The sequence below is a fragment of the Ascaphus truei genome, chromosome 11 (assembly GCF_040206685.1).
Source record: "Ascaphus truei isolate aAscTru1 chromosome 11, aAscTru1.hap1, whole genome shotgun sequence".
Classification (NCBI taxonomy): Eukaryota; Metazoa; Chordata; class Amphibia; order Anura; family Ascaphidae; genus Ascaphus; species Ascaphus truei.
This window is the reverse complement of record NC_134493.1, coordinates 19188375-19207710: the sequence shown is the minus strand read 5'-3', so window position 1 is coordinate 19207710 and position 19336 is coordinate 19188375. Positions and strand designations below refer to the sequence as shown.

General features: G+C 43.1%; 1 protein-coding gene across 1 annotated transcript in view; it reads right to left on the bottom strand.

Moving 5' to 3' along the window:
- Nucleotides 1–6329: 6329 nt before the first annotated feature.
- Nucleotides 6330–19336, bottom strand: part of ABAT (4-aminobutyrate aminotransferase) — a 142167-nt gene continuing 129160 nt past the window's right edge. Inside the window, exons 15-16 of the mRNA XM_075565310.1 lie at nt 10620–10731; nt 6330–9593 (exon numbers count right to left, since the gene is read on the bottom strand). Coding sequence (XP_075421425.1) covers nt 9472–9593; nt 10620–10731 — 234 coding nt within the window. The 3' untranslated portion in view covers nt 6330–9471. The remainder of the gene's footprint in view (nt 9594–10619; nt 10732–19336) is intronic.

Genomic DNA, 19336 nt, shown 5'->3' with positions numbered 1-19336 from the left:
TATCTGAGTGCACCGTAGCTCTATGGGTGCATGATCTGACCACGAAATATCGTGGATCCCTGCATGGGCGATCTTTGGAACCAGTCTACTAGAGACAAAGAAGTAATCGATTCTGCTGTACGAATTATGTGAGTAGAAGGTGTAGTTTCTATCAAGCGGGTGTAATTCCCTCTAGACATCGACCAGCAGCAAGTCCCTCAGCCCTTGTTCCAGAGCCACCGGACTGTGCAGAGCTCTAGGCCTGTGGGAATCTGATCTATCTAGGGAAGCGTTCAGAACTGCATTGAAGTCGCCGCCCACTATCAGCGCGCCCTTGCTATATTTGCGAATGGTAGCAAATGTTGTTTTAAAGAAGGCCGGATCGCAACCGCTAGGGGCATAGATTGTGGCGATCGTTATTGGTTGCTGATTGATAGCCCCCGTGAGCATTAGGAACCTGCCTTCCTTGTCTGTATTAACTTTATCCACCACCAGCCCCACTCGATTGTGGATCAGTATTGCTACGCCTCGCTTTTTTTCTTTTGCGGACGACAGATACACTTGTTTAAACTGTTTATCGAAGTATTTAGGGTAGCTGGTGGTGCTAAAGTGGGTTTCCTGCAATAACACAATGTCGACCCGTTTTCTTTTGTAGTCAGTGAGTGCAATCTTTCGCTTACGTGGGCAGTTCAGTCCTTTGGTATTATGTGAGATGAAGGTCAAAGCCATGTTGTGTATGTAGACTCACCTCTGTTACGTTGTATGTCTAGACGGTATGCCCGACTAGTGGAGGAATGCCTCTGATCCTCTGCAGTGCACAACTTTCGGGCCCACTTCGGCGAGGGACCACCCTGGCAGGAGGGTTGATGGGATGGGGTGGATACACAGGGAACAGATGACACAAGAAGGAAAAAGAACAAGGAAAACATATAAAACCTGATGGGTGTGGCACCTGTGGTCTGAGACCATCGCCCCACCCTTGCCTTCGGGTTGATGGATTGCGGCACAGCCCCCTGCAAACCTCCTCTCCCTACCAGGGCAGCACCGCTCTCCCGTCTCCCAAGGACTCTCTCGGGGTCGTGGGTAATTCCCCCGACCCGAGTATGTAGGCACATAGCGACGGCTAGACTTCCGTCCCCGCCGGCCTCTTATTATTGAAACTGTAATTTTATTATCAAACAATTAACTTGACAGTATAGCACCTTTAAAGCGCTAGATCAACTATACTCCAACTGCTAGACTACCCTAACCGCTGCTGTTGCTACCCTCCCCGCTTGTTCCCGATAGCCCCCTACCCTACCAGCTCATTTGATGTGAGGTTCTCCCTATAGCCCCGTCTCCGGCCCGATTGGCTCCCAACAGTGCCTCCTGTGCCTAAGGCCTCGCCCCCCCCTCCCTCCTCCCCTGCACTCCTCTCCCCCCTCCCCTATACTCCTCTTCCCCCCCCTCCCCTATACTCCTTTTCCCCCCCTCCCCTATACTCCTCTTCCCCCCCTCCCCTATACTCCTTTTCCCCCCCCTCCCCTATACTCCTCTTCCCCCCCTCCCCTATACTCCTCTTCCCCCCCTCCCCTATACTCCTCTTCCCCCCCCCTCCCCTATAATCCTCCCCCCCCTCCCCTATACTCCTCTCCCCCCTATCTCCAAACCCTCTCCTCCCCCTCTAGCCCCCTGCCTCTCTCCCTCCTGACCTCTCGTCCTCTACCCCTAGCCCCTCCCCTCACCCCTTCCGCCCAGCAACTATACGGCTGTGTGCATTTCAATTTTAAATTTTTTTTTTTTTTTGAGTTCGGCGCGTCTTGGCACTTCCGGTGATTGGCTGTGGACCCGCCCCTTCCGTCTCTGTCCGCCGCCATCTTGGAGGACCGCCGTCTCCCGCCTCCTGATCATCCCGCGAGAGTCCCCAGCCCCTCCTCCCTGACGTCAGCTGGTCCCTCCTCGTTCTCAGTCAGTCGCCGGGGCCGGGACAAGATGGCCGCCAGTCCAGGAGCTCCGCTTCACGCTGCAGGTACTTTGGTGCTGGATTTCCACAGGGCATGGCGAGGTCTCCTCAGGGTCCCGGACCCCGATACTTCAGCGGCAACCACAGGGAGCAGCAAAACATCGGGGGCAGCAAACCAGCGGGAGCAGCAAACGAAACATCCCAAACAACTGGAACCACAACGGTAAGTGAGAGAAAGTCTTTTCTTTGAGTATGGGCCCTTCGCGGGCCGTTTATTTAGGGCTGCGAGGCTGTCTGTTTTTGTCAGCTCTCCCCGCTTCCCTCCACGCTGGTTCAGGGGCTGATCTCCCTCTAACATCAGCCTCTGGTATTTTATCCTGGAGCCCCAGGCGCCTCAGAGTGTGTGAGGAGCCATTCCTGGTGACCAGGAGGCCAAATGGGTAGAGCCACCGGTACCGGATCCCCTCATCACGGAGCACCTTAGTGATAGGGGTGATCTGCCTTCGTCTGAGGAGGGTGATGGGGGAGATATCCTGATATACCTGCAATTTGTGTCCCTCAAAAACAGAGTCATTGCGGGTGATCTGGCAAAAAGCCTCCTTTATTTTAAAGAAATGGAAGCGGGCTATTATATCCCGGGGGGGGTCCCCTTGTTGTGGCTTAGACCTGAGGGCCCTGTGGCAACGATCCAGATGGGTGTCTTGCTCGGAGCAGTCTGGCATTATCTGAGTCAGCCATCTTTGGAGGAAATCTTCAGGGTCTGTTTCTTCTTCGGGCAACCCCCTTATCCTCACATTGTTGCGGCGGTCACGGTTTTCTGTGTCCTCCTGCTTGTCCATGAGGTCTCGTACCGTGTCTTTGACTTGGGCCAGCTGTTTATCTGTTTTGTGTAAGGCTTTTATAGTGGAGTCTAGTTTCTTTTCAAGGGAGTCCGTGCGCACTCCTATGCTCCCGATATCAGCCCGCAGCGCAGCTACTTCAGTTTGGAGGCACCGTTTGATGTCTTGGCAGAATTCCTGCATATCTCTTCTCCTCATTATTTGATTTTCTCTGCCGCCATCTTCCTCCTCCTCTGATTCAGTGCCGCTCCGTGTAGGCCCCTCGCGGCCCTTGGCGCGCGCCGAATCCCCTTTAGAAAAATAGTCAGTGAGGACAGTAGAAGGTCTCTTTGATCTTGTCCCCCTCGACATCTCTGCACTTTCAGCCGTCGGGGCAGGTGTATTTGGAGTGGATCTCCGCGGTAATTGCGCTTTATTTATTTATTTAACGGCCGGCTGGGAACGGAGCTCACGGATTAAGCATCCATTCAGTCAGCTGTCGCGCATGCGCCTCCGTAATTGCTCCGTTTTGTTTCCATTACTTCCTTTTCTATCTTCTCATTTTTCTTTCAATTTTATTGCTAATAACTGGATTTCAGCGGAATATGCCATTTTCTCTAATCTATTTTTAATTTCAGAAACCTTTAAGTGCCTGTGGTCTGGGCACTCCATGCGAGTATACCAGTATAACTTACCATCATTTCTGAAGCTTTCAATTGTGAACATACGTCACCACTATTACCATCTTTCCTCCTTGTTTTGAGGTTGCACTGATGCATTCTCTGAACCATTTCATCTTGGACTGGGGACAGTCTTCATCATGCAGCACCTTATACACTGTTTAGTTAAACATTTTAGATATCCCTATGGTTAGCGCTTTTCCTTATTGTTTGCGCATTAAAAACGACATTGAGTTGAATGTAAACAATTATTAGTATTATCTAATATCTAATAAATAGATTCCATTGGTTAGAACTTTCATCATGGTATAGGAAATTGCATCTATTTTGTGCTAATAACTTACCCATTTCAACAATATTATTATATTTAAGGTGTGTATCAATTTATCATACATTTGGGTATTTTTTGACATTAGATATTAACTTTCCAAATTTTATATATTTTTTTTTTTGAAATTGGAAGTGTTCTTTTGGTATTACATGATGACAATGAGCTTAGTAAGACAGGTTCGTCATTTCTAAAAATGGAATTTTTATATGAAAAAAATGTTTTAAAAAAAATGTTTTTATAAAGTTTTTAAAAAATAGGATTTTATATAAAGTTTTTTTTATAAAGGTATTGATATATGCACTATTTTCACACACATATATATATATATATATATATATATATATACTTGGGCTTGCCTATAGCTTCAGTGGGAGGTGCCTGCGTCATGACGTTCGTGACGCGATGACGTCACACGCGTCAGTACTATCTTTGAACACAGACAGGCCCAGCCTCCACAGCCAGCACTTTGTGACTGGCAAATCCATCGCTTTTTTTCCTTATCTGGGCCTGCCCACGACTTCAGTGGGAGGTGCCATTTCGGGCATACGTCATGACGTCAGTGACGCGATGACGTCATACGCATCATCACCCCATTTACATAGGGGTTGACCTTAGTAAGCACACATTACTAGAACAGCCCAATGAGGTGCACAATCACAGTAACACAGGCCCCATGATACTGCCATGTCTGTAAACATTCTCTGCTCTCACAGCTGCTTGCAATCAATCAAATTTTGGCGCGATTTTTGTAATTATGATTTCACCTATAAATGCTAGCTCATTGCTCCCCTCACCACTCCCAGAAGAAGACAGTTTCCCGTCGAAACGCGTTGGAGTGGGAGTCTTGCTGAGGAGGGCCCCTACCTTTTTCCACCTGACATGGAGTTCTGACCTACCTTTGTCTGTGACATCTACTTACTGAGTGGTGACGTATTTTTCTCTCTGTTACCCATTATACTTGTGTACCCAATTCATGTAAACCATTGCATCAAATTCTATGGCATAATATTTTTACATGTGGTCACAAGATTTCAGTGTAGGTTGATTGTCACGCAGGTGTGCATTCACACAGCTACCTGCACCCTGTACATGTCTTGTTTAGGATCTTTATCTTAGACCCTTGCCTCCAGGTCCATTATGTTTAGGTAGTGGTGAGCCCCCCTCTTCTTTTATATTTCATCCCCTGTTTTAATCACCTGAATAAAATTCTATTTGTTACACTTTCATTTATGTCCGTGTGCTATTTAAAGGTTGCTTTCCCCCTGTTGTTTCCATATATATATATATATGTAGAGGTATCAGTACCGTGTTAGCCGAGCTTCAATAATCAAAAAATAAATAGATGATACCGTTCTGTGGCTAACGAAATGCTTTTATTTGTGCGAGCTTTCGAGATACACTGATCTCTTCTTCCGGCGATGTAACATCGCCGGAAGAAGAGATCAGTGTATCTCGAAAGCTCGCACAAATAAAAGCATTTCGTTAGCCACAGAACGGTATCATCTATTTATTTTTTGATTATATATATATATATATATATATATATATATATATATATATATTCATGCTTTTTCAAATGTATCAATATTATATTGTTTATTTAGGATTTTACTAATATAGACAGCATATTAATTATATATCAAAGATCTTATATGAAGTTTACATGAAATATTATGTTATTAGTATTAATGAATTAATTGTGTATGTATATTTATAAATGTTTATGTATATTAGTATTGTTTGTATGTATATGGTCTTTCTATTTACTGTGTCTATATGTTTTATGGTTGTATTTATGTTTTAATTGCTGACTAATTGGAAGGTCTGTGCATATACCCCGTTTGTTGATTCCCATTGGTGCATAACTTGCTAGTTTAGGTATTAAAACACTAGCAGGGGATCATATGACTAACCCCCTGAAGAAGTGTCAATCAGACATGAAACGCGTAGCGGCGACGTTAACGCAGCGACGTGACGTCCGTGACGACAGACATCCGGTAGCTGCAGCCCAAACACACTACGAGGAAACGAACGGGAGAGAGTGTGAGTTTTCAGCTTTCCGATGCTGGACACCTTCCCCCAATACAACGGGGAACTCTCCTGCCCCCCTAGATTCTGGCAACGGAACCTTCACCTCGGAGTGTGTTTAGGGCATTGGGATAATGGTATCCAATTTCATTTGAGTGTTATTTGTTCCCCATTTTAATATATAAAGCATCATTGTGTATTAACCTGAGCTTTCTGTTTCTTTCCATGCGCCCCTATTTGTGTGTATTTTGTGACTGGTCTTTCCCCGCTGATCACGGGAGATTGGGAGCAGCAGGGAAGAACAGAGTTTAATAAGACAACCAAGGGAAAGTAGTGGGACAGCACACACTGTGTACTTTTTTCTGCTACGCAATATCCTAGTTTTTAATTAATTAAAAAACAAATGAGTGAAATACTTCTGATGCTGGGTATAGTTCACACTAGCATTTATATAATTTAATCAATTACCCACTTAGTTCAGCGCAGTTATTTTGATCATCATATCAGGTAACAATAATAATCACCAGGCACAAAAAATACACTGAAATCAATTGCATTTCCAAATTAATTTTATTTCATACGGACACATAAAGCAGATACAATTCAGATTTCTAAACAGGATTACTTATCACACCATGAAGTGCAGTTTTTTCAAATGTTTTGGCACTAACACTGTAAACAATATCACTTTTTTTTATTTTATAAGCACCTAATTCAGCAGTGCTCCTGTATATATTTTATTCAGCTGTTATGTTTATTGTGCATAATATCGTGAATTTCTAAGTGTCTGTAAAATTTATAAAAACACCTATTTTATATTAAAAGTGGAAACACTAAGGACATTGTATATTGAATAATAAAAAGAAAATTACATGTACAAGACGTGATGCATACATTTATTAAATCTACTGCACAGTAAAGATATGTTGAATGGAAACATACAAATGTTGCCCAACAAATTCTTCCTGATGTAAAAAACTGTATTCAGAGTTTTATTGTAGTTATAATTCACACTTAAAAAATGGAGCAGCCTTAATTCATATTTTTAGGTAAGGTTAATATTAATAAGGAGAGTGTACGAAGTTAGAGATCTTGCCTTTCCTTAATAATCTTCTAAGGGGATGGACAGTTGAGCAATCACACAGTCCTACGTGAATGTGCAGTGACTCGGTAGCCCAATTAGTTCATATAAATCAGTTAATTGGTTAAAGAATGAAGCTAGGTATCGGCATTATGGTCTCATTGGGACATTCATCAAGGAGATTTCCTGATGATGATAATAAAAAATAACAACTTTTTCATATAGTAATTTTCTTGCAATGGGACTGGAAGCGCTCCACAATGACAGTATAGTGCGCAGTACGCAGCGCATAGATGGTAAGCTCATCTGGGCAGGGACGGTGTGTCTGTAAGAATCCAGTTTGGTGCCTGAGGCACAAGGAGATAAAGTGGCTTTCCCAAGGTCACAAGATCAGACGCCAGGAATTGAACCCTCATTATTTACAGAGTCTGCATCTTTACTCACTGAGCCGCTCCTTCTCATTAATGGTCAAGAGAAGTCTGATTCATTGATCCAATGACTAACTGGAGCACCCCATTCTACACCTGGATTACGTTCTGGATGGCAGATAAACTTCTGGTTAACGAAAAATATAATATTGTGAGTCTGCGCTTTGGTTCTGTGCTTTGAATGATGTCGGCAAATTGCTGCCGATCACCTTAGATTAGGGTGACCAACTCCAGTCCTCAAGGGCCACCAAGAGGTCAGGTTTTCAGGATATCCCTGCTTCAGCACAGGTGGTGCCGTCACGACTGAGCTACTGATTGAGCCACCAGTGCCGAAGCAGGGATTAGCCTGAAAACATGACCTGTTGTGGACCTTTGAGGATTGGAGTTGGCCACCCCAGCATTAGATGTTCATTTTATGACAGAGAGCAAGTCTCTGTGATGTTAGTGAGAAGATCTGACTTCCAACACGGGCCTCGTGTTGAGAAGAAACTACAAAGCCACCTCAACATTTGCAACTTCAAGTGGTGGATATATGGATTTCCAAACTCAAGATGACCTACCAGATTATTAATTTATTTCCAAGGTATAAAATAAACGAGGACAGTAGCTACGGAGAGGAATTTGGTAGGTTTATGTACATTGTAAGGAACGAACAACCAGGCAGAGATCTGTAAAGTCTCCAGATGAGATTCTGAGCAGTAACCACAAGGTTATAAAACATTGAGTTTGTAAGGACAGCGCTACTGCAAGCACAATAATACCTAAACTTTTGTATAGATCTGCAATTAAACAAAATCACCTAGGCATAGAACATTTTCAACGGTTGCCTAATCGCTTTTCACGGATGCCTTTAAGGTGGAAGTTGAGGAACTTATTCATGTGAATAAAATAAGAATGATGACGCGATTCAAATGTTAAAACGCAAACACAAAATCATTGTAAGTAATTTCACAAGGTGGCCATTTTAAGCAGCCCCTCAATAATTACTCCCCGCAATTTGAAACGGATGGGTTTGACAGAGAATTGTGTTTAAAATGTGACGTAGGATCCTAAAATCTAAAACCGAAACATACAATATTCAACAACATTTTTTATTTCAGTGACATATGCAACAGTTTTGGACAATCCTTTTCAAATGAACTGGTAATGTTCAAACCAGTTTATATTCTTTATTAACCAGAGCCATTTCAGCGATATAAATAACAGTACAGATATACTATTATGAGCTGCAGAAATGGTAGATGTACAGTTACATACAGAACCACACGTGTAAATGTGCATGTGTGTACGTCTTAAGTATCAATGTGCTAATGTGTATGTACGGTGTATGAATCGACAGCTACAAAGTAATAGGACATCGCTAATCCACCATAGCCCATTAACACATTGCTGTGAAGGGGTTAAAATTAGTACGCACAAAATATTTGTCCTGGACGATTCTTCTGATGAATGTACTGGTAATGCATCATATCTAACAGAGACACTGTTACAAGGATATTTCCAAAGCCATCTTGCAATGTATAATATACAGATACACCCAAAATGAAGTGGATAATGGGATTAGTTGAATTGTTAAAACACAATGTAAGGATTTATAGATGCATACCATATTTCTCCCCCAGGTCACAAGGTCACTAATCTACTATACTGTACCCTAAACATTGTAATAAAGTTACTTCAAAACACAAAATGCTCATACCATGAATATTCTATAATGTTAAGGGCAGGCCAAGAGCTTAATAATTTGGATGTTTATAATTAGACATTAATAAGACGGCAACATTTACACAGAGTTATCATTTTTGAAGTTAGACATTGCTTCAATAATGGCTAAGAATGTCAAAACAAAAGCTGTATTTAAAGGACGGAAATTAGAGGCTTTAATGTTACACCTGTAAGTCTTCTCAAATTGCTCCATTATTATACATCTATAATGAAATCGATTTGTGTTACCTTTTGTTTTATTTCCACTTTGTCACATACCTACACACCATATGCTGTATGTACACAAAAGAAAAATCAACTATTCTATGAAAATAGATATCGTGGCACGTTAAAACTGCTTGTATGGGTGCTCTGTTAAGCAAAACAACCTCCCTCCGTTTGTGAAGTTAGACCTGAACTGTGTATATACAGTAGCGAGTCTAACTGTTTCATCCGTTGCAGCCCACTGGGATCCAGCCTTTACTTGAAGTCTGCAAGGATGTCGTTGAAGATATTCAGGAACAAGTGTGCATGGTGCTCTTTGAACACCAGAGTTGGCCGGAAGCGGATGGATTTATCTCCAGATCCTCCTAGCACAACACCTGTAATGACAGAGTTCATTTGTTCAGCCAGATGGGTCACTGCAGATGTAGCACGGCTAACTGTCCCCGGCACCGTGGTTGTAATAGCAAAAAAGGTGCCTGTGTAATGGCGCTGTGGCGGGGGGCCATTTGCTGAATGGGGCCCCGCCGTAGCCTTAATCATCCGATGCCTCGACCACCACCGGCAGACAGTAAGGTGAGCTACACCTGTAACTTGCTGTTGCCTGCCCCCAACTTTGCGACAGTTCTGTGAGAAGATATCCTGCTTTGTCTATATTTACACACAAAATCGACGTTCGTAAAATTACCAGTGGTAGAAATGGTTGGTTATTGGGGACACAGTTTTTGCACAATGTACCCCCCTCTGCCCGACAGTTCCAGATCCCGTGAGATCTCTCCCGATCTCTCTCTCTCTCTCTCTACCCTGTAGTTTCTCTTTACAAGTACTTGCAATAGTAAAAAATAAATAAACAAAAGAACAAGGAATATCCCGACAATTGGGGAGTTCCTGGATCTTTGAGTGCTACGGTTCAGCTCCAGGGAACCCCAACATGTATATAAGGTAAACAAAATAATTGCTGCTTTATATTGGATAGGACACCTTGTGTTTAGAAAATATTTAGTGACCAGAAACACCTTGAAGAGTTTAAATACTCTTTTTTTTCTTTACATAAGAAAAAAATAAATCATTAAAGTATATACTGTATTGAAAAAAAATAGGGGTAAGTTGCCATGTTCCCATTTTGGTGATGTCATTTATGGCTTTTAAGGCAGTTATGGTCATTCGTGGTGTAGGAAGTTTCAGGTATCATAGGCGTCAATGTCATTTCACTTAACTTTCAAACTCTCTTTAGATGACACCAAGTTACTGTACTGATCAGTTCTAATACACTGATATAAACCAATCAGATTTTAGGCAAACCCTTGAACATTTTGCTAACAGGTAATCCAATGTTAAAATAAAGTGCACTGGCAACACAGGGGTTAAATCATCGCATAATGCCGTTACAGTATTTCCCATTATACCTTTGTTTCTTGTTTGTGCCATCAACTTGATTCGCGCTGCATCGCTCGGAGCATCAAAGGAGCAGAATGTCCCCTTTCCCCTCGCTCTGCTTACAACGTGTGGGTAACGGGACTAGGGAAAGACAAACACATCCAACATTATTTCCAGCCGTTAATGTCATCCGTGAAATAAAAGTGCAATTAATATGACAATATCATGAAGGTTAGGGCCAACAATGTTGCAGCTATGGCAGTGAAATAGTTAAACAGAACATCCTTTGAAAGTCATTAGAGCCGAGTTTTTCAACCAGGATTCCTAGGAACGCTGGGGTTCCACAGGCCCCTGTAACAAGGGCGAGCCTGTAAGCAACAGCTAGCGCTGGTGGGTGCCCGCCAGGTAATGGCTAATCCCTGCCAAGAATAAAGCGGAACTACCAACGAGCCCAGCTGAGTTTAAAAGGCAGGACAGGGAAGTGTCTGTCACTCTCTGGTCTGTGTACCGACCATATGCGCGTGTACTTGATGCATAGGGACACGTCATCTATATAGACATATATGGACTTTCATACTCTGCAGAAGTGGAACTTTGGCTTGGAGAAGCCTGTATGCCCCCCACCTTGTCAACGCTGTCATGTGACATCAGGTTGCCATGGCAACACAACGTCATGTGACCCCGTGGCGTCATTTGCCGCCGCGTTGCCATGGCGACACGTCACCAGAAGCCGACAGAGACAATGTAGGGGAACTTACAGAGGCCTTGCTAACTCCCCCGGCATTTAAATTAAATGCTTTGGGGAAGAGCGTGCGACCTCTGTAAGCACCACGCACCCCCCCTGAAATGTTTGCGACCTCCGGCCTACAGCAACCCTGACAATTTTCATGTCAATTGAAAACGGTACCAAATACAGAATAATTTACAATGCATCTGATCTCAGACGCGCTATTAGAGAGGGTTGGGGTTCCTTACAATGCATCTGATCTCAGACGCGCTATTAGAGAGGGTTGGGGTTACTTACAATGCATCTGATCTCAGACGCGCTATTAGAGAGGGTTGGGGTTACTTACAATGCATCTGATCTCAGACGCGCTATTAGAGAGGGTTGGGGTTCCTTACAATGCATCTGATCTCAGACGCGCTATTAGAGAGGGTTGGGGTTACTTACAATGCATCTGATCTCAGACGCGCTATTAGAGAGGGTTGGGGTTACTTACAATGCATCTGATCTCAGACGCGCTATTAGAGAGGGTTGGGGTTACTTACAATGCATCTGATCTCAGACGCACTATTAGAGAGGGTTTGGGGTTTCCTCAGAATTTCACAATAATAATTATAGGGTTCCACAACCAAAAAAAGGTTGGAAACCTCTGCATTAGGGCATGTATTAAATGCAGCAACTTGAGCATTGCTCCAAAAAAAGGGTACACAATGCGTAATGTTTACTGTATCAATTGATGACAGTGCCTTGCACCAGTGAGCATTTGGAGAATGGTTATAGGAGATAGTCAGTGCCATATTATGACGAGTTGTATCAAAATCTGCACCTAAAACTGGTCCACTTTTCTTGGCATCACATAAGTACACCAGGTCCGACATAACATTAACCTCTTCTTTTAAATGATCTGAACCAAATAGAAATTGCAAAATAAAATAAAAAATTGCCTCATTTTCTGGAGCACATTGCTCCTTTTGATACATATACCTAATGGTTGTTGGACCAGAAAAATGAACATACAAAATGTTTTAAAGTGTTATTTAATTTCTTTGAAATATGTATACGATTTTCATTTTCACTTGGTCCTATGAAATTAATTCCCTTCACGTATTGTCTTCCACTTTTAGCTATCTGACTACTGACGGCATGTTAACTACTTTGCATTAAAGATAATACGAGTTGATGTTTGACACTTTACCTGTAGATGTAATATTCCTCCAACACACATACTGTATCGCAAATGAATTAGACATTTGTAAAAAAAAAAAGAAGAAACCAAAGCATTTATTACCAGTACATTTTAAACAAATGATTTACAATACTTTAATCACACACAAATATATATAAAATAACAAATCCTGCGTGGCTTCCAATTTGGCCTAAAATATACTAGTGACTTTTTTGCATTTAGAACCCGAGTCTGTGTGACAAAGGAGTCATTTGGCCACATCTTTTTATCAAAACATGATTCAAGTCTGCCAACTTCATCAAGGTAATCTCCATTTAGCAGCTACCTACACTGGATATGTCCTTTCTTATTGTCCCATGGACTAAACCTTGTGAATAGAGGGAGGAGTGGCTCAGTGAGTAAAGACACTGACTGGCACTGAGTTTGAAGAAGGGGAACCTGGTTCAATTCCCGGTGTTGGCTCCTAGTGACATTGGGCAAGTCACTTTATCTCCCTGTGCCTCAGTCACCAAAAACATAGATTTTAAGCTCCACAGGGCAGGGACCTGTGCCTGCAAAATGTCTCTGTAAAGCGCTACGTAAAACTAGCAGCGCTATACAAGAGAACATGCTATTATAATTAATATGTGAAAGTGCCCTGAAGGGGTTCAATAAATGAAGCATCCACTTATTTGTGATTTAGTGCAGTTAAAATCTGGCCAAAGCCAGTAACAACGTTCCCTTATTATGAAGGTAAACTGTGGGTGCACAAATACCCTAGTGTGAAATATTAAAACTTACACATATCTCGTTTGTCAGTCATAGACGCTCACCTGCTTTCAATGCAGGTGAAGAGTAGACTGACAATGAGGTGTATTATACTAATTGGAGAATTGGTAGGATCTCTGTCCTGAAGAAAGGAGCCGTACACCTCCTGCTTAGTAAAAAAGAAACCAGGTGAGCCAACACCTGCCCCCATGACGGAATGTATCAGTAACACTATAATTAGATGCTCTTGGGCTGAGTGCGCTCATGCTTGGAGAGGCATTGAGCGCGTTGGAAAGGTAGATTTTTTGTTTACATAAGTGCCGAGCGCCGTTGAGCGTGCGTGCGCGGGGAATTACATATATCTATATATGTAAGTAACCGCGGCAAGCGCCGCCTGCTGAGCGCTAGCGGGGACGCAGCCTTATGGAGAATGCAGCAAGGAAAAGTAGGGAGGAGCGCAGTAATATGTCATATTTATATTTTTATACATGGTGTCTCCAGAGCTGAACCCCGTTAATTTCAGCTCCAGGGACCCCTGCTTCCAGAGATGTTTACCTCCATAGTGGTGCTGGTATCCCTGCAAGCAGAGAAACTGTGCTCCTTAATATAATGACAGCGTTTAAATGTCCCGTGGGCAAATAGGAAGCAGTGACGTCATCCGGTGCGGCTTCCTATTGGACCCTGTGGGTACACACAAGAAAACAGCGAGCGCACATGTTTAGAAAATAATACAAATCACGAAACACTGTGTTAGACGTCTCTTATTGATCGATCATAGAATGAATAAGGGGGATGGGGTTGAATAATGCTCATGCTAATATATAAACAAACACTCACACGGCCAAATGTGAGGGGCAGTCACATCTGTTGCAGAGTATTGCTGCCTCTGATCTGGTCTCTCTTATATTCACAGCCCCAGGGCGTCAAATCTTTCCTCCAGGTTATATGGGTAAATGTGGGTGTCACGGGCGTCTGCACGTGCCCTTGTGGATAAAGTATGCCAATACTTTCTGGTACTCCTATTACCAGTTTTGTCCAATAATACCTCAGGAAATAGGAAATGGAAATAGTGGGAACAAATCCCAATGGGGGATAACGGGGGGTAGTTGATTGATAAAAAATAGTAACTAAATCACTCACATGGGCATATGTGAGTGTCCTCACATCAACAGTTAATAACTGTTTTTTGGAATAAAGCTGTTACTCCTGACATCTCCTCCTCCATCTTCCACTGAGTGACTATACTAAGTCGAGCAAGACTGAGCAATCCATCAGAAGCTCACCATCCAGTGTGTTGACGTGAGGACACTCACATATGTCCATGTGAGTGATTTAGTTACAATTTTTTTTATCAATCAACTACCCCCATTATCCCCCATTGGGATTTGTTCCCACTATTTCCATTTCCTATTTCCTGAGGTATTATTGGACAAAACTGGTAATAGGAGAACCAGAAAGTATTGGCATACTTTAATAATAATAATAGCATGTTTTTGTATAGCGCTGCTAGTTATACGTAGCGCTTTACAGAGACATTTTGCAGGCACAGGTCCCTGCCCCGTGGAGCTTACAATCTATGTTTTTTTTTTGGTGCCTTTATCCACAAGGGCACGTGCAGACGCCCGTGACACCCACATTTACCCATATAACCTGGAGGAAAGATTTGACGCCCTGGGGCTGTGAATATAAGGGAGACCAGATCAGAGGCAGCAATACTCTGCAACAGATGTGACTGCCCCTCACATTTGGCCGTGTGAGTGTTTGTTTATATATTAGCATGAGCATTATTCAACCCCATCCCCCTTATTCATTCTATGATCGATCAATAAGAGACGTCTAACACAGTGTTTCGTGATTTGTATTATTTTCTCCACATGTGCGCTCGCTGTTTTCTTGTGTGTACCTACTTTCTGAGGATCCCGGGAAGGTCCTCTTCCAGCTGAGCAGCGACAGTTTGGGCCAGTATATTTTCTCAAATACTTTCGGCCTCTCACTACCGTTCACTTTAGTCCTGCACGATTGTGAATTTCACTTCATCACATCATTCACCATCCGAACGAGGCAGCGCCCCAGTATTTCCACTTTCCTATTGGACCCTGTGACCTGGACCGTGAAACTACGCAGAGATACCGGCGCCCCCTAGGGAGGCAAGTATCTCTGCAAGCAGGGAGTCCCCGCAGCTGAAATCAACACGGTTAGCTCCGGAGACCCCCTGCTGCAAACTAATATATATTTAAGTTAACCAGTACTGCTGCTTTAAACCCATTCACTATACCACTACAAATAAGGACAACCCTACATAGCAAGTTAAAATAAACTGTACACAACGAATATCATTGGATTTAATCCCCCTAAAAGTAGTGTTTTTACTTAGATGGCCCTGGGTGTTCCCTGCGCAAAGTAAATGCAGGTTTCAATTTTCTTAAGGTGCATGTCATTTTAATGTGGTCTATACTATGTATCGCTCTTCCACTTTATGTCTTTGGCAGCATAATTAGCACAAAACAAAAGGGGAAAAAAAAAAACAAACAAAAAAAAAACCCAGCGGATTGACAAATTACCCGTATGCAAGAGTTTAAAAGTCCTATCACATAAGAGATTATAAAAAAAATAAGATAGCATTTGGTTACTAAGGAGACATTAAATGTCTTTTAAAAAAAAAGATATTGTACTAGTCCGTTTTTTTGGTGTTATTGAATGTACCATATACCTACACTTAACCTATTAAACATTAGTTCACCTCCGTCTCCTTTGAGGGATAGACACCCACCCAGGGACCTCACAGTCACTCAGATTCTCGCACAAGTGGGAAGCACCAGTGTGAGGTCCCCGGGGGCGTCTGTCGCGTTCCAGTGTTCACGACGGCACAGAGAAGGCATTGTTTACCAGTTGGGGATCAGCTATACAGAAGTGTTTTTTCCCCAATTTATAAATTTATATTGTTTGCATTAGCTGAATAAAATGTATCTAATGAAAAGAATATAAATTCAGAATAAAACAAAATGTTTGTTTTTATTCTGCAGTTAGGTTTAACTGCCGCTTTAAAAGCACATACTGCATCTTGGTTTTATTCAGGCCAAAATACACTAATCAATAAGCCATTATCTCCCTGCATTCTTTTTTTTGTAGTGCAATGGTCTGTGGCGAGTGTTGTGAATAAGGGAACATGATCTTTGAAACGCCGCCGGCTGGAGAGAAGAATAAGCACTCGCTGCTGCAATAAATCTCCCACGGAAAGAAATGACTGCTGTCATCTCTCTGCTTATTGTAGCTGGATGATTCCAGTCTGGGACTGAGCAGAGACAAGTGAATACGTTCAGGGTATATCCAACTTTTTGCTTTGGTCAAGAGCACCAGTTAAGCGGCTGTTTTGACTCTGAAGCTGGTATATTAATTGCAGGTGGTGATATGTTGAGTTCACAAAAATGCATTCCCCCTCCCAGTTGCCGGAACTCGTACACTCGGAATAGAGGCCTTCTCTTGTGACCAAGGCCTGGTGGGGTGATTTTTATATGAAGTTAGTGGGTAAGCCAGGGCTCCCAGATTTTATAGGAGCCTTCTGTTGAGCGCTTAAGGAAAGCAGTCAGTCTCTCCATAAGCATGACTTCTTTCAGCCTTTTTTTAAACTATTTGTAAGGAGGGGGCGACACCTTCTTCCAGGACGACGCGACCGCACATCTCGCCGCAGTGAGAATAAAGGATATCAGTTTCCTATATGGTCGGTCAATTTCCTCTATTGGCCTGGCCAGTAGGAAGGTCAGCGGATCAATGGGTATTGTGAGGTTGGTTACCTCTTCTATTAAAGTTTGCACATTGAGCCAATATTTCTGGATTCTTGGACATGTCCACCAAATGTGGGCCATGTCTCCCTTTTGTCCGCAGCCTCTCCAACATAGATCAGAAGCCAGGGGGTAGATTTGCTTAAGACTGCGTCCATAGGACTGCAGCCGTGCGGAGGCGCGCGGAGGCCGAGGGAAAGCAGGTGCTTTCCCTGGCCTTGGTCCGCGTGCCGTCTGGGGGAGTGTCGGGGTGGGGGTAGAGCCTGTGACGTCACGGAGCTGGATCGCCCTCATTGGGCGAACCGCTCACGTGACCGGCCCTGCGCTCCCGTGAGTGCAAAATCTAAAAATTTAATAAGACGCACGCTTCCGCGAGCCCCTGCTAAAGCCGCTCTCATTGCGGCTGCAGGGGCTCACTGAGAAGCGTCAGCGTGTCTCAGCACGGGTCAGTGCCTAAGCGCTGACCCTGGACGCAGCCTTAGTCTCACTGGAGTCAGGTACCAATGGTACAGAATCTTATAAATATTTTCCTTCGTTGTGGTACATATGGAAGTTCCTGACGCAGCGTCCCATATGTCTTCCGAGTCCTCTCTGCCTATAACTGTATTCAATTCCGCTGCCCATTTGAGCATGTAGTCATGTGCGGGAGGGGTCGCTGGTATCTCCATTCCAGCGTAAATTTTTGTTATGAGACCTTTTTGATGAGTGGCGACTTGGCACACCCTCTCAAAGTTTGTGAGAGGGGGAAATTCTAGTTTTGGGGACAATTTTTGTAGGAAATGCCTAATTTGGATATATTTGAAGGCGCCCAATTCTGGTGCTTCATATTTGGTGCGCAGATCTTGAAAGCTCAGCAGCCTTCCATTACTCAATAGGTCGGCGATCGCTCTGATCCCTTTCGATGTGAATTGGTCAAATTGTTTGGGTTCACATCCCGGGGGGAATTTAGGATTGTTGAGAATCTGGGTGAGCTGCGAACCTGTATCTGATAGCTTAAATTTGGTTTTACATTTTATCCAGACTTCCCAAGTATGCCTCATTGCACCTAACTCAAATTTGTGCGCCAGCATGTCACCTCTATCCATACTCCACAGACAAGCTGGCAGAGAAGGCGTTTTAGCGTAGTGGGACTCAATTTTTAACCAGTAGTGTTGGTTCGGGTCCGCATTCCACACTACCGTTTGTCCTAATTGGGCTGCTTGGTAATATTTTGTTATATCTGGCACTCCCAAGCCCCCTCTTGATCTTGATGACATAAGTACTGACCTAGCGACCCTAAGCCTCCTGCCCTGCCAAATAAATTTAAACAGTCTATTTTGAATGTTTTTCAATTCAGGTACACGGATCGGGAGTGTCTGGAAAAAATATAACTATCTGGGGAGTATATTCATCTTTACCGAGATCATTCTCCCGATCCATGAGATCTGGTAGTCTTCCCATTTGTCCAGATCTTTTTTAATTTTCCCGAAGAGAGTCGGGTAATTGTGTCTGTACAATAAGTGATAGTTTCCCCGATACATTCACTCCCAGATATTTAATGTATGAGGGACTCCATCTATAATTGAAATTTAATTTAAGTCGTTTTACTTCTGGCTCTGGTAAATTTATAATCAGGGCTTCGGATTTATCATTATTAATTTTGTATCATGATATTTTGCCAAATTCTAACAGTTCTTTATGCAGATTGGGAAGAGAGGTCTGAGGTTGTGTTAGGGTTAGAATAATATCGTCGGCAAATAAGGAAATTTTATAATTCGTATTGCCAATTGGTACTCCTTGAATATTTATGCTATCACGTATTTTGGTCGCTAGGGGTTCGATGGTCAAAGCAAAGAGAAGGGGGGGATAGGGGACATCCCTGTCTTGTGCCATTTTTAATATCAAATTTTTTTGCGGTTCCGCCTGGGAGTTTGACCACTGCGGATGGGTTGCGGTACAGCGCTCGGACTCCTTCGAAAAAGGAGTCTTTAAAACCGAATTTCTGCATAGTCTTGTCAAGGAATAGCCAATCGATTCTGTTAAACACCTTCTCTGCGTCTAGGCTTAGTAAAATCGCCTTGGTGTTTGTTAGGTTAACATGATCCACTATATTTATAATTTTACGAGTATTGTCCGAGGCTTGTCTACCAGAGACAAACCCGACTTGGTCAACGTTTATTAGTCTAGGCAAAATGGGGTTCAGTCTGTTCGCCAGAATCTTGCTATATAGTTTGAGATCGTTATTTAGCAGGGATATCGGGCGGTAACTTCCGCATTGCAACGGATCTCTGCCTTCCTTATGGATAATTGCAAGATTGGCCAGGGACATTG